Source organism: Cyprinodon variegatus, unplaced genomic scaffold (assembly GCF_000732505.1).
Source record: "Cyprinodon variegatus isolate N-32 unplaced genomic scaffold, C_variegatus-1.0 Scaffold371, whole genome shotgun sequence".
NCBI lineage: Eukaryota > Metazoa > Chordata > Actinopteri > Cyprinodontiformes > Cyprinodontidae > Cyprinodon > Cyprinodon variegatus.
In genome coordinates this window covers 688,100-704,025 of record NW_015150824.1, presented here as the reverse complement: position 1 = coordinate 704,025, position 15,926 = coordinate 688,100, and the positions used below count along the sequence as shown (strand labels likewise).

At 39.3% G+C, this 15,926-nt stretch overlaps 1 protein-coding gene across 1 annotated transcript in view; it reads left to right on the top strand.

The window, feature by feature from the left end:
- Positions 1-15,926, top strand: part of LOC107092219 (potassium voltage-gated channel subfamily H member 8-like) — a 61,386-nt gene that overhangs the window by 19,519 nt on the left and 25,941 nt on the right. The window contains exons 2-8 of the mRNA XM_015386552.1: positions 6,238-6,471; positions 6,570-6,701; positions 8,641-8,786; positions 9,300-9,558; positions 10,255-10,412; positions 12,555-12,762; positions 14,846-15,217. Coding sequence (XP_015242038.1) covers positions 6,238-6,471; positions 6,570-6,701; positions 8,641-8,786; positions 9,300-9,558; positions 10,255-10,412; positions 12,555-12,762; positions 14,846-15,217 — 1,509 coding nt within the window. The remainder of the gene's footprint in view (positions 1-6,237; positions 6,472-6,569; positions 6,702-8,640; positions 8,787-9,299; positions 9,559-10,254; positions 10,413-12,554; positions 12,763-14,845; positions 15,218-15,926) is intronic.

Here is a 15,926-nt window from a genome sequence, read left to right as displayed (position 1 = left end):
GCTATCCAATTAATCGATTAATCGAAAAAAAAATTATTTGCTGCAACCCAAATATATATATGCATGTACAAAATTAAATCCCTACTTCTTCTTACTTACATTCTAACTAGAAACATATCATTTTTAAAAACAACATTAACTTTATTTTGCCCGTTGCCAATCCTAATTTACACGCTGTATACTTCATCCTTGGAAATGCGCCTTCCTCAGCTCAGAGAAGCCGGCTGTCAGATTAATGCTTAGATTACATCTGACATTCTTTGTTATTATGCCAATCATAAAATGTTATTAACCACAGTTCAACTCATCCTCTGCTCTGTCCGTCCTCACTCCATCATTTTCTTCCCTGTTCTCCATCACTTTTTATTGCTTATATTCTTCAAAGTGAGAGCTCAGTCCTCTGGATTCATTTATACTGGGGCTTTAATTATTTCACTTGAATGAATGCCTCTGCTGAGTGAGTCACTAGTAATACCTCTCTACATTCTATTATGGCATTGTCAAGATTGTTCTAATACCTCAGGCTGTCAACTCGCTTGTAAGAACTACAGCTTTAATCTCTGCCTGATAACTTTATGCTTGTTTACAAGCTTGGTGTTTTTGATTTAAAATCAGCTGCATATAATCTTCCATAACTAACCATAAACTTTGAAATAATTTTATGTTTTTGTTTTGCTCAGCCTGCTGTTCAAACAGAGATTTAGAAGTCATGGATTTAATTTAGAGACAAGACCACAATGATCCCATTATATTAAAATCCTATGTGAGAAAACCAAATATATTTCTGTTCAGGAAATGCTCATGGCTATTTTCTTGCTTAACAACAACTATTAGCTTTGTTAGTTCTGATGTTTAAAAGGAGCTACAACTGGGTTTAAGGTCACACGTTTTTGCTGCTGATGGCTGGCTTGATTGCTCGTTCCATTCACCTGTCTAGCTCCGCCCTGTTTTCTCATCACTGCTCGTCTGATCCACCTGTTCCTGCTCCTATTTATCCCGCTTGTTTCTAGCCATCAGTGCCAGATTATTGTTGAGCCTTAGGTGTTGAGAGTTCTCTAGAGTTTCCATAGTGTTTTGATTGCATGATCCTGATCCCTTTCTGCTTCTGGACCTTTGAACCTGCCTGCCCTTGTCTGACCTGTTTGCCTGGCCTGTTTTCGGACTCCTGTTGGATTTTTCTATGGACCGAACCTGATCAGCCTCTTGATTTCACCCTGTGGATTATGCCGCCTTTCTTCGTCAGCTCGGATCTGATTTCCTATCAGCTCTGCAGCTATCTAGGCTTATGCATCTGGAACTCTCTTGAATCCTCCTCCTATTCTGGGCACAGACTGAACTGTCAAACCAGGTAAGTGACTCACGCATTTATAATCTTCCTCCATCAGATGATCGTGGTCATTAACCTTTGTTTGTCTCCTATAGATGTTCCTATTATAGACGCCCTAGCCGCTGATACGGATCCACAGCCCGTTGATAAATAAAGGTTTTCATATCATCCAGTGTCCGTCTTGCCTAAATTCTGGGTCCTCTGTTCTGGAACCTTACACTAGGGGTGGATCCGACCCTTAAAAGTTACAGCCGAGGTTTGAGAAGTGCTTTAACCTCTTAACATCTACCTCATTTTGGGTAATCCTCGCCTATTTTGCATACCCAAATGAAAAAAGCAAATTACTTAGGAACAGTAAGCCCAACTTACATATGCAATACATTATTTGAAAGCCAACATCCTCTAGTTTTCTAATGTATAAATTCAAATTGGGTGACTAAAACACAGACCAACCTGCATCAGTTCAAACATCACTCAAAGTTGTTGTTTTTTTATTCTCGGAAATGATGGGTCTTTTTTGAACAGCAGTAATAAAAAACATTCTTGAGAAAAAGCAGGTTTTATTGTATTATATTTGTTGTACATCATGTCAACCACAAATGCAGAAAATTTCAGAGCTCTAGCTATAACAGTTCCAGAGCTGTGGGGTTTGGAACTTTTGGTGTCAGCTTGGAGCTGCGCGCAATGGCTCCACCTGCTGGTAAAAATTTTACCAGTGGAATTATATGCATTCTGAGTTATTACCCCGACTAACGACCCGGTGGGTTTTAAGTGGTCAAATTGACGTGAAATATCTGTTTAATCTTTCAAATAAAGCTAATACTTGGGTCAAAGGTTACATTGTGTTGCTTTAATGTTTTCTGTTTACATGTATAAATCTTATTGATTGATGGGCAAATGCAATAGAAGAGTTTTAATACATATGTAATCCCACTCCCTCACCTCTCTATTCCACATTTTCTCCCCTCTGGTGACTGACTTGCCATGTCCGCCTGCACCACTTTCCCCAACAGGACACAGTGAATGGGTGATCAGGAGAAAATCACACCATTCTGGGCCTTTAGGTTTTAATTTTTCCATCCAACTTCATTAAAGGTCTCTTTCACCCTTTGCCTGCATTTTCTCTCCTAAGTCATATGGTCAAATAAGCATTACAGTACTTATTAGCTTTAAATAATTTACAAATCTTACTAATGCATACTTTCAATGCATAAACGATTAAATGATTTTGCTTAAATAACCCCTGCCAGATCTTCGTCCTTCTCCACTTTCTGTGCTCCTGAAAGTTGATTTATCTGCCTCTCTATCTTTAGGCTCTCCCCATCAAACAGATGACAACGCGATTCAAATGAAAGCAATCAGTCAAGGGCGTAGACCTCCACCTCCCCCAACACACACACACCCACCACCACATAATCTCAAAGGGTTGTGGGGGAGAGGTGAAGGGGCGCATAATCAGCAATTTCTCTCTGTTGTTGATCATGTAATTTACACAATAGCTGTTTGATATAGAAAGGGTGTGGCTGTTGTGGATCAGATTTAAGAGCTGCTCCAAACTAGATCCAAATCTAATCACTTTTGCTCTGAAATTTCTTGACTTTCTAAGTCATACCAGGGCTTTAGATCATTGTAGTGAGGTACAATTCATTTTTTTATGGAAAATGATGGAAACATATGAATTAAAGTGTTCCTTATCATCTATGCAATTAATATTCCACAGTTTTTCCTCTTTTACAATAAACAGATTCCTCTCATTTTACTTCTTTGTTTTATGATCAATAATTACCTGTATTTGTGTTTACTAAATTTGATCATTTTATTCTGTGTGTCTTGCCATTAAATGTCCCTGCTCTAATTTAAAGTTTTGTAGCAGGTTGAAGTAGTAACATCAATGTTTGAACTGTTTGAAACCGAAGACATTAAGCAACCAGAGCTACAGTTGAGTGGTTTAGGTGTAATAAGCATGCGTTAGATCGTCTAAGATGAAGCACACACTTAGATCTGGATTGAGACATTTCTGCAAGACTGGAGATAAAGTTTTTGTATAATTTTCTCTTTCCAATCTCACTAAGCTTAAACCATTTTACAAAAAGTAAGATGGAAAAACATCTGTAATACCTGTAAAAAGTGGAAAGATGCAATGGGTATGAATAGACACTGTATAAATGAAGTGAATTAATGAAACAGAAATAACATCCTTTCTATAAGTGAGAACGTTTATAATAAATATTCAACAATATATCACTCACAAAACCACCACCATATAATACAAGGAGATTTTTGATGGATAATTCCCAAATCCCCATGATGATCCATTGCTCAAATCTTTGTAGAAACCCTGTGATCAATTTTAATATGTAAGCTGCAGGCGTTTGACATGTATAAATCACTTTTTATATCCCCTTTGCCTTATAGTTGCAGGCTATTTCTGCAGCCCAAAGCAATATTATTTCAGATTTCAATAGCAATGGTTTGCTGAATTAAAATATTATAGAGGGACTAGAGGGAGGAAGAGTAGAAGAAAACATTTAAGAGGTACGGTAATATGAGTTTCATTGAAAGCTGCAGTCTTGTTAAACTCTTCTCAAGGAAACCTCTTCATAGAGAGATTAATTACTTTCTAGGGCTTAGACCCAAATACAGAGTGAGACTGAAAAGGAGGCAATGAATGAATGTATCCTGTGAATTAGCATGAAATCTTCAGGAAATTGTAGGTCAAAACCTCTTGGCTTAATAAATCATGAACCGTAAAAACAACTGAGCGAGTAGTGTAATTTTTCTTTAAAAATGCACTGCAAAACTGCCCCACATTCAAACAACTGGCCTTGTCTAATAACAAGCAGAAGGAAACATAAATTCTAAGAAATGTTCAGCATATAAAATGTGTCCCTCCTCTACAGATTTTTTCTGTTTCAGATTATCAGAAGTTTATATATTCTCAGGACAAAAAAAGGCAAATTTTTGTCTCCAAACTCGTGCAAACTTGTTTGTACATGGAGAAGAGATCTTCAAAGAAATTACAAAGTGATTTGCATATGTAATTCAGCAGACAACGCCAGCAAACCATTTTTGCTTGAGTACCTTCATCAGTATGCAGATCATAGTCCAACGACACATCCAGGCAAATTTATGGTTGCAGGATATGCAAATGTAAATATTTACCACATGAATGGAGAGTTTTCAAATCGGAAACTCAACTGCAGCTGCAGACTCTTGTTTAGCATGCTTGTAAGTCAGGTGCAAACTTATTTGCAAAGATTTCTGCGGTTATTGTGACCACAGAGGAAGCATTGGTATAATAACAGATACAAGAGAGTGTCTGTATGTTGCAAGAGAAGAATAATATTAATGGAGAGAAAACATAGCACAAAGCAATGAATCAGAGCGGCACACAATCTTTTTACAACTAAAGCAAAAACGAAAAAAGGGACATTTTGGAAGTGTGCGTCTCTTGTGGAAAGAGGGATTTTTTTCTTCCCTGATGCTCTTTAACGGGTTCCTTAATGAAGCAAGGTAATGTTTTATTTAATTATCAAGGCCTTACCTTGGTTGGCATTATATTGGTCCAAGTAGCTGTTTAAAGGTGCGAGTGAAGCTAAATCCAGCTGTTTTGAGTGTAATCTGTTGCAGATATGACTACTGTAACCCATTCCCTGTCGGGTTGTTCACCAGCAGACAAAGAAAACTCTTCCATGTGGTATCAAGTTTGGTTTCCATATTTAAATATAAATGTCCATGGATAAAGTCGCCAAGGCCTCCGCCTTTGACTGCTGCCCAATCCTCTTTGCACCCGTGCCACATGGTTCCCCCCTTTAGATGATGGACTGACTTGGAGATGTTCTCGCATCACTACTCCAGTTTGGCCTGGCCTGGTCCCACAAGGAGAAACTTGACCACCGGTGACTCAGTGATGAACCCAAACCCCAGGCCTGGCTCCAGGGTTACGTTCCGGCTCTGCATTACCGGGCAATCATAAGAGATTTCTGATCAGTTCTTTTTCTGAACTGTCATTCAGAAGCCGTTTGCATTGACAGACCCTTCCCTGCACTTAGCCTCTCGAATCACCCGAGCACTGAAACCTATCTATTTTAAGGTGACGGTTCAAGAAGTATCTTGGGGTCCTGTTTAAGGGTCGAATGGAGTGGCTTATTGATAGTCAGATAGGTGCGGCTCCCTTTACAATGCGGACGCTACATAGCGTAGGCAATGCTTTTGATTTACCATTTAGTTTAGGTTCCCACCTTCTCCTATGGTCATGAAATCTAGATCAGGATCAACAGAACAAGATGAGCCTTTTCTGCAGGGTACCTCTCTCGGAGGTAGGGTGAAGAGGTGAGTCATCCTGGACAGGCTTATCGTTTTTTGGATGCCCCAGGAAGAGGAAGCCCAGGGAAATGATGGTAACACTATGTCTCTCAGCTGGCCTGGAAACACATTTTGCTCCTCCCAGTTAAGCTGGAGGAGTCCTCCAGCAGAGTTTCTGCTGAGATTGCTGCCACTCTGACCTGGCCCCAAATAATCGGAAGTCAACGAAATCAAACAAAATTGGTCCCAATGTTTAGAAGAATTTATAATTCCACTCTTGGGGGTGCAAATCACCATTATACAACTTTTAGATCAATCCAGAGGAACTCTGGTCTGTTCTTGTTTTCCATGTTTTTTTTTAATCCAGCCTCACTGGATGATTTTCAATATGACATGATCTTCAATATAGTATGGCCGGTTTAAGATCATGCTACATAATTTGTATGAGACCTTTTGTGTCATGAGTCAAATGATGGAAAGATTCTTCTCACTTTGAATCAATAAGCCTTAGAAATGGCTTTATAAACTTTTTGTTGCAGACCAGTGTATGTACTAATCCTCTGTCCTTTCTCTGTGTGGACTTCATTTTCCTTCTCTGTACACAGACAGTAACTTCGTTCTCGGAAATGCACAGGTCCAATCTGTCTATCCAATTGTCTACTGCTCCGATGGTTTCTGCGAGCTGACCGGCTTTGCCCGTGGTGAGCTGATGCAAAAGAGCTGCATGTGTCACTTCCTGTACGGCAGCGAGACCAGTGACCTCATCACCTCACAGATGCAAAAGGCTCTGGATGAGCGGCGGGAGTTCAAGACAGAGATTGTTCTGTACAAGAAGAGCGGTAAGGCTGCATCACCGGGGGAGGGAAAAGACATACCTTTGACAGTGAAATATCTTTTAAGAACTGACATGTTGATATTTGACTTTCTATAATAAAAGGATCCAAGTTCTGGTGTCTGCTGGACATCGTTCCAATCAAGAATGAGAAGAGCGAGGTGGTTTTGTTCCTGGTCTCGCATAAGGATATCACACAGAATAAGGACCTGGACCATGGAAATGATTCTGATCCAGGTGAGCAAGAAAATGAAGAAAAATCAGTTTCCACTACAATTCACACTAAATGATTCTGTGGAGATTTGCAGTATAGGCTTTATTACGATCAGTATTTGGGAAGATAAAAAGAGACCCTTTCTACCATTTTAAGCAGTAGATCAATGTAAAAGAGAAAAGTATACCTATAAACCTCAGAAATACAGAATTGAGAAGTATTCATATTTTAAAGATGGCTATATGTTGTTTAAATTTAAGTTAGACTTTTATTGGGTTGTTCTCTCAGGTGTTTTTATAGGTTGTGAGTTGTTTCAATTATGAAGTTTGTCACGTTTTACATCTGCAAAGTGCTTTTAAGTTTGAGTCCAATTTTAGCGCATTGACATCCTAAAATGCTACAATAAACCCATTACAAACCCAAAAAAACCCAAATACTTTCCTGGCAAACCCAGTTAGAATACAGGACTTGTATGACACATGGAAGTCTAGTCTATGCCTTCTCTCCGATTTCTATGAACTACAATGGGATGAAAAGAAAATATGCTCAAAGGAGCCCTAAATTATGAATGCATGAACCAAATGCTGATCCTCAAACACAAACTTCTCACAGTCTGTTTTTCCACAGAACCATTTCCTTCTAGGTTTTTCTTTCCCCAAACCATATCAATTCTGTTTCTAGAAAGGATTGCAAGATTTGAAGCTGTGATTAATTTGTTATGGCTCCAATTCCTAGACCTTCTCCATACTGTCAAGAGTTACACATTCTCTACCAGAAGCTGCTTGGTTTCTTGTTAGTCATAACTGTTAATCCCTTTGTAATGCAAATGATAAAAATGCTAATAAAAAAATTTGAACATCAGGCTATGCCCGGAAATGTTGAAAGGAAGACCCAAAAAATTTTAGGGACGTTATTAAACAAGGCCATGTTTGATTAAGAGGAAAATATATGGACATCAAGGTAGGTGACACTAATGTATTGCAAAATGTATCATACTTGATGTATTACATTATAACTCCAGACAATAAGATGAATAAATCGATGTCTCAAGATAAAGGTGATAACTTAATAGTAGTAATGGACTATGACATCATCTAAGCTAAACTAGGGTTTCTTCTTCATAGTGGGTCAATAGCCCTGATAATCTTAATGAAGGAAACCTTTTTTTATTGATATAAATGGTAAAAGAAAATTTTAAGAAATCAAAGCTACTGACTTCAAATGACTAAGAAAACCCATCATGGCTTTATGGTGGATCAGCATATTTTACCGTTACCTTTGGTATAGGGCGATTTGGACTTGAAAACTTATATCTAAAAGTTAGTAGTTATAGCAATTATGATAAAAATAAGACCAAGAATTACTTACAAAGCAGTTAAAACTAGTGTTGCACCGATACCGATACCAGTATCGGACGGGGCCCCGATACTGTCCTAAAATGGTGGTATCGGTATCGGCGAGTACCAAAAAAATAGTGCACAGATACCATTTTGAGAGCCATAAGTTTATTCAACTATTGTCACCCACTCCTGGTAGGCAATAAAAAGTTCTACTGGATTCACTTTGTATTAGATTTTTTAGTGCTTCACAAAGGTAGGCAGCAGCTTGACAAAGCCATGATGGCAATTATTTTACATTATTATGGTATCGGTATCGGCCGATACTGCAGAGCCAGGTATCTGGTATCGGTATCGGGGCCAAAAAATGGCATCGGCGCAACACTAGTTAAAACTCTTAATTTCTTTCTCCCTGGCCAATTACATTTAGCAAATGTTTCACGGTAAATGTACTGATATTTTTTCCGCTTGAGAAATGCACATTTAAGCTGAACAACAGTAATCCTCAAACTGTATTTCCTTTGACTTTTAATTTTCTAATCTCTCTGTTTTGTTTCCTACCTAAGATGGTCTGGTTTAGGACACATAAAATCAGTTTATAGATATTTTCTGTGGATTATTACAGATGAGGAAATGGGCCTTGAGATCCGTCCGGTCAGCCGTCCTCCAGGGTGCAACATGGAGCGCCGGCGGAGTCGAGCTGTCCTCTATCAGCTGTCTGGCCATCTTCAGAAACAGGACAAGACCAAGAGCAAACTGAAGATCAACAATGTGAGACATACCGTAAGGGTACAGTAGGAGCCATTCAAATTGGCCCTTCACAGTAAAATGCTAGCCGAATGGCAGCCCACTTCCCCACAAGTCCAAGAAAAATCCCCTCTAACTTCCAGCCAGTGGTGTGAGCCCCTCCTTTCTGGCATTCATATTGTTTTACTCCGACTCCACCCTTTTACTGAATTACAGGTTCTGACCAGAAGATGATGCTTCTATTTAGAAATTAATTTCCACATATCATGACTGAAAGAATTTTAGTGCAAAGATTAATTTTTAAAAAGGAATTGTAGGGGAACAGCCAAGGAGTCGCCAAGGGCCCATCAAGGAATATGGGGAAATTTTGAATGACTACTACTTTATGGGGTTCTATTATTTAGCACTGTTAACCAAGAGTTTGGAGGCTTTGGTGGGCGTAATTAATGTGTAGAGTAAATTATCCATTTTCAAACATCCACAAAACAAATTTTTAACCTCAGTACATCTCGACTGTTCTTCCCTTTGTGTTCCAAGAGCGTTCTTGGGGCCAATGCTAACCCGATTCCGGAGTATAAGGTGGCTGACATCCAAAAGTCGCGCTTCATCCTGCTTCACTATGGTGCATTCAAGGCTGGCTGGGACTGGCTCATCCTTCTGGCCACATTCTATGTAGCCGTCACTGTTCCCTACAACGTCTGCTTCACTGCCGTAGAGATACGAGAGGATGGTGTCTCAGCAGCCAGGAACCCTCCAAGTGTCAGCGACATCCTGGTGGAGATACTTTTCATCATTGGTAAGCCGGGTTTGGGTTTCTCTTATTGCATTTTGTTATATTTTAGCTATGTGTACAAACATTACATTGATATTCTTGCTTTAAACAGGAATTTCAGTTATAGAAGGTGTCTTTCGCTCAGAAAAACAACCTTTTCATTCTCGATTAACTCTTTATGATTGATTGTACTTCCATCCACATCTTATGCTGATTTGTTAGACAACCATGAAGCCAGACTTCCTTGAAGAACCGTACAGTTTATGCAGCATGTGTTATCCATTAGCCTTGGCCTTCGAAACGACCCCCATTGTCAGAATATGCTGTTGACTGTCTGAGTGATTTATTTCCCAGTACAATTTTACAAACCAGGTCAAGCTCACATCCCATCTGTAACAAACTCCTAGGCTGGATGGATACTCTTTACCCCCACGTTATTCATGGGTAATCTGGGCCAACATGGAAGGAAACTTCCAGTATCTGAATAAATACAAGGAAAGATACTTTCTCCTTCCGGAGAGATACTTAATATACAGATTTAGAGCGGGAATTTTGGTTAACCTCAAAGTGCCAGAGCGTCAGCCATGTCCACCCAGTGCGTATGTTGTGTTTATGTTAAATTTTATAAATAAACAGCAGTATTTCCCAATAGTTTGTGTAGAATTAACAGTCAAGTATAAACCATTGCTCAGCTGTTGATGCTTTGCGTTTATGTTACAGATATCGTCCTAAATTTCAGAACGACCTACGTTAGCACGTCTGGTCAGGTGGTGTACGATCCCCGCTCCATTTGCATTCACTACGTCACCTCCTGGCTGTTTGTGGATCTGATCGCAGCCTTGCCCTTTGACCTTCTCTACGCCTTCAACATCAGTGTGGTGAGTCTAATACCCATGCACAAACCTACAGACCTATAGATTACAAACACTCACTCTTTGACTTTGACCCCACCCACCCACACACACACACACACACACACACTCACAATAGCACCCTCCCTGCTGTTTGACTCAACAGCCATTGATTTAAGCCAACTTTAAAAGAGCTTGCAAATGTTCAGCTGAAGCCATGGCAACAAAACTATATGAAGTGCATGCAATTAGTCTATAGATGACTGTATTTTCCTCAACTCCAGCTCTTTGTAAAGTTATTTCACAGGAGTCCCTTGAAGGCAGAAAAAAATTTAAATAAAACAGGATTTCAGGCTCCATCTGGCAACTCCTTATTAGTTATCTGGTGATTAGGTTTATACATGAGGATTTAGCATAGAAATTACAGTTTAAGAGAACTAGATTAACCATTCGATTCTCAGGAGACTTGTTGGCTCCAAGCTCCAGGTAACGCAAACTGAATTGAGTGGAGCATCACCAAATGTATTCAATCTCTACATAATAAATGGCTCATCAAATCAAATTACATCAAATTATTACAAATTGGAGAAATATAGCATATTCTGTATTTAACACTAAAATAAATTCCAATTCATGTTTCATTTCTTTATGCTTTAAATCATTTAACATTACTGATGCTTTAATGAATAACTCCTATGTACATGCAATACCGTCTTTGCACCTCGTGCTTCTTTTACTTCTTGGCCAGGACATCCTTGTAAAAAAGATTCTCAATCTGTCAATTAATATTTTTCCTGATAAAATGAAGGTAAAATAAAAAAAATTAATAACAAATCCACACCTGTCTAATTGATAGAAGGTAGAGCAGTTTTTAACTAGAAATAAAGAATGCTTTGTATAATTCTACAAATAGAAATCTAAAAATGCAGCCATGATAACTCTGGGGGGGTTGCAAAGACCCACAGCTCAGTGGAGGGGCTCGCTTAACCTGACCTTTATTGCTTTGAATTTCTGCAGTTTTCCTCACGTCATGTTTGGAAAGGAAAATCAAGCTTTCTGTCCTGCTTACAAACTGCATCAGTTCAGGAAAACTAGCCGCAGGAAAGCACTATACCTATGTAAGTCATGGTGTTGGCAGCATCATGCTGTGGGACATTTTTTTTAGCACGCACAGAGTGGTCCTGAAAGAGAACAAGGTTGTAAAAGACTGGAGATGGTGATAAAATGGCTCATTCAAAGTCTTAAGTTCTATTGATCATTTTAATTAATAATAGAATTGTGAGTCTGCAAATAAGAAGGTGAAAGGATTTCCCATGTTTAGGTGTAAAAAGTTATAGACAATCCAAAGCCTGGAGATTATACAAACTAAAATGTAGAGTCTAAATACAGTATAAATACAAGAATTTAGATATTTGTCTAAAACATAAAAATTGCTATCCACTTAATTACTTCAGGTTGATATCTGGCATGCAGTCTCTAAAACATCAAGGACTCACTTCTTTGATAAAATGTAGAAACTGCTCCTAAATATAAACTACAAGTGTTTTCTGTTTATTTCCTTTTTTTATGAGTTAATTGTTTACTGCTAGTAATATTACCTTAAGATTATGAAATGGTGAAAAAAAAGTGTTCTAAGAAATGAATCTATGGCTATATATAACGCCGCTCCGAATTCGGAGAACAGCTCTTTCATTCTTTTCTGAGAAAAAAATGACAGCTTTTGTTTGAAGTCTTCTTGTAGGGCTTGTGTGCTTTTTGCCTGCAGCAGCTTTCAGGTAGACATGGAAATTCTGGGGGAAAAAAATAAAAAATCAGCAACCTGTGGAGAATTGGCTCTCCAGCTGGTCTGATTTAAAATCCATCTCCCCATCTATTGTAATTCAAATTCAGCTGTTAAATAAACAGGACACTGCAGCTAAGATAACCTGCAATAGCATCCATCTGTTTCAACCTAAATATATTTTTGATCAAATGTAATACTGTGCATATTTTATCTGCTGCAAGCATATAAAGCACTTTGACTACTTAACAGTTTAATTTTACACAGGAAGTCGTTCTGATTAACACATTTTTCAGCCTCAAGGTGGATTAAAGTCATGCAAAAATTGTCTCTTCTCCAACCATTGGTAACTAATAAGTGTTTTTAATGGGTTTACATCTTCCCTTCAGAAATTTGGGGTTCACCTGCTGAAGACTGTACGTCTTCTTCGGCTTCTTCGCCTTCTGCAAAAGCTGGACCGTTACTCTCAATACAGTGCTGTGGTCCTGACCCTGCTCATGTCTACGTTCGCCCTTCTGGCCCACTGGATGGCCTGTGTCTGGTACTTCATCGGGAGAAGCGAGATTGAGAGTAACAACCCCGCCTCCTGGGACGTAGGTGCGTCTCTCTGTTTCAACATATATGCATGCATGGATGTAGTAAAATCTCTTCATCATGTGAGGACTAATTTTAAGCCTCTCAACTTTTTCCTACTGGGATCTTTCAGGCTTTCCTATCAACACTTCAGTCTCTGTCTTACAGAGGCACAGTAACAGCAATACCACAGTTAAGTTCACAAAAATCTATATTTCAGGGGAGTTTTTTTATGGTATTGTGAAGTCAAACAAGTACACATTACTGCATCAACAAACATTGACCAAACCTACAAAGTTTGAAGCAAGGGATTGTTTTGCAGTAGAGCATACAGGCATTCTGTGTTTTCTCGTCCCCTTCCTGAGAAAACACTTCTAATTCAGGAGATCCGTTCCCTCTCCCACTGTGCTCACCAGTGCTTAACAACAATACTGCGAGGTGGATGTGGTAGTTTCTATCCTGCTCCAGGAATTTCAATCAAATCTATAAAAAAAATTCATAAACAAATGCAAAGCTCTCTGCTTGGATGCAAATATGGCCATAGACTGGGGGCGAGTTGCAGTGCAGATGGTGAGGAGGGTCAGGCATTAATCAAAGGGTGTGTAATTGAGCAAGATAAAAGTGCTTCCGATGAGCAGCGCTGTGCTACTCCGCTCAGTGTTAATGAGTATGTGTGTGCATAGCTTTTAAAAGATCGCAAAACACAATTAGACATTCAGGAGCCTTTATTGGTACCCCTCTAGCTGCATTCATACTGCAACAATGTTGAGAAAGTCTATTTTAAATAATGCCACACTCAGAATTACCAATGAAAATCATCTCCATGTGCATATTGAATGTATTCAGAACATCCGGACACATAATCCTTACCAGAATTATTACCATGTAGTAGCAGGAAGAGTACTTTACCGTCTACAGCACAGAGATGAATCAGTGTTAATCAGTAAATCCAGATAAAAATAATGGTAATGATCAACTTTGCTCTAACTTTTAAGTTACTTTTCAATATTTACAGGCACTTAGAAATTATTACTTCAATTATTAAAAGACACATTCCTGGGACTATTTAACCAAATTATATCAGGTACTTTTTGCAATTTACCAGTTTATTCACAAATCTTAGTGTATACACTTTAGGTTAAAGATAGTTTTTCGGTTTACAACTTCCATAGAATTTAACGTTCTATTTCACCATACTTAGAGACTTTTCGAACTAACCGAAACATGACATGCTTTTTATATTTTGGAAATCTAGAATATAAATAGAAATATATTTAAGAAATTATTTTTTATTTTAGAAACAAGTGGAAAGAAATGGATGCACAGTTTTAAAAAAAAATACAAAACATCTGGATGACCAGCACTCAGAAGTTTCTCATTTATCTAATAGAAACTCTGATTCTTACCAGGTACTTTTCTTTAGCTACCTTGGAAAAACACTAACCCGAACTTCCGAAGCACTGACATTTTATTTTTGATGTTTCTGGGAAGCACATTGTAATCTTGCATGGTATGTGGTGACTTTATATATGTGCTGTAGCTCTGAGGGAGTTCAGTTAAAGCTCCAAGTAGCTGCTATTTTCTTGAAAACCAACCTTTAAGAAACAAACAGGACAAACAACCATTCACACACACGCCTAAGGAGAATAATTAACCTAACGGTCATGTATTTGGACAGTGGGAGGAAACTGGAGAAAACCCGCGCATGCTCAGGGGGAAATGCATGCAAACTCCATGCAGAAAGACCCCGGGCCAGGAATCAAACCCGCAACATTCTTGCTGCAAGGCAAAAGTGCTGCCCACTACTCCACTGAGCAGCCATGTTGAAACATCCTCAGGAAAAAGTAAAAAGACTAAAAGTCCAGTTGCCTTTCACTTAAAGCCTGTTATACTGTTGCAGCTTCACATTAATGGAAATGGGAGCTGTGTCCAAAAGCCATGAAAGGTGAAACTGAAATGTTAAGGAAGCATAAGTGTCCATCCAAATGCACAAGCACAGAGTTATTTCTACCCTTCAAACATTGTTTTCACTGCAAGGCCTTCAGGTAAAGGTCACCTCAGTTTTCTGAATAAACTGACAATCTCCTCCTCTTTGTTCTCTCCTCAGGCTGGCTCCATGAACTGGCCAAACGTTTGGGGACTCCATATTTCCTGACTCCTCTCACCTCCCTGTTGGGACTGTCAGATTCACCTCAGGATACGGTGAAAGCAGCCAACTCCAGCCACTGGAACACTTCAGGGTTGGAGGATCTGAATGAGACCGGTGTGGGGGGTCCAGCCCTGTGGAACGGCACCAGGACCAGGGTGAGGCTGCTGAATGGCTCAGGGATGATGCTGAGTGGGGGGCCGTCGGTAAGGAGCTCCTATGTGACGTCGCTGTACTTCGCTCTGAGCAGCCTCACCAGCGTGGGCTTTGGGAACGTCTCAGCCAACACAGACTCTGAGAAGATCTTCTCTATTTGCACCATGCTGATTGGAGGTGGGCTGAACCTTAACACTTTCCCTGTGTTTTTAGGATTTAGAAAATTATGCTATGAAAAGGGCTGATATCATGCAAAAATTAACTTTGTTAAACAAGCAAATGGATGATATCTACCCAATAATGGAACGTCTAGGAAGCACCTACCTTAGCCATGCTGTGCCTGCCCTGTTAAACACCCAGTTTATCTGATCAAGGAGAGGTAAAGGGAGGCAGTGCAAACAGATTCTGCCACAAATACCCCATTGCCCGAAAACCCATTTAAACCCAGGTAAAATCGGCTTTTAGTGGCAGTGGGAACAATTCACTGACGCGTGTCTACCTAGGTCAAGCAACTCAGCAGGTGAACTCTGCTATAATCGCTTTGGCTCTGATTGGCATGTTGTGGAAACACCAGACCTGGGTTCATGTGCCAAATTACGCGTCACAGTTGAACACATCATATGGCGTCAACACACCGCACCAGCCACGTCTGATCCAACAAGCCGAAACAACTCTGTTTACATTTGTTAAACATGGCACAGCGGTAGTAAGAGGGTTTGGGACATGTAAAAGAGTGAAACAATAAAGCATGTTTACAGTACATGTTGCTCCCCATTTTTTACTTCATGTAGCACTGGTGACCAGAGATGGCAAAAGTACTCACTTTCCGTACTTGAGTAAAAGTACAGATACTTGTGTTAAAAAATACTCTGGTAAAAGTGGAAGT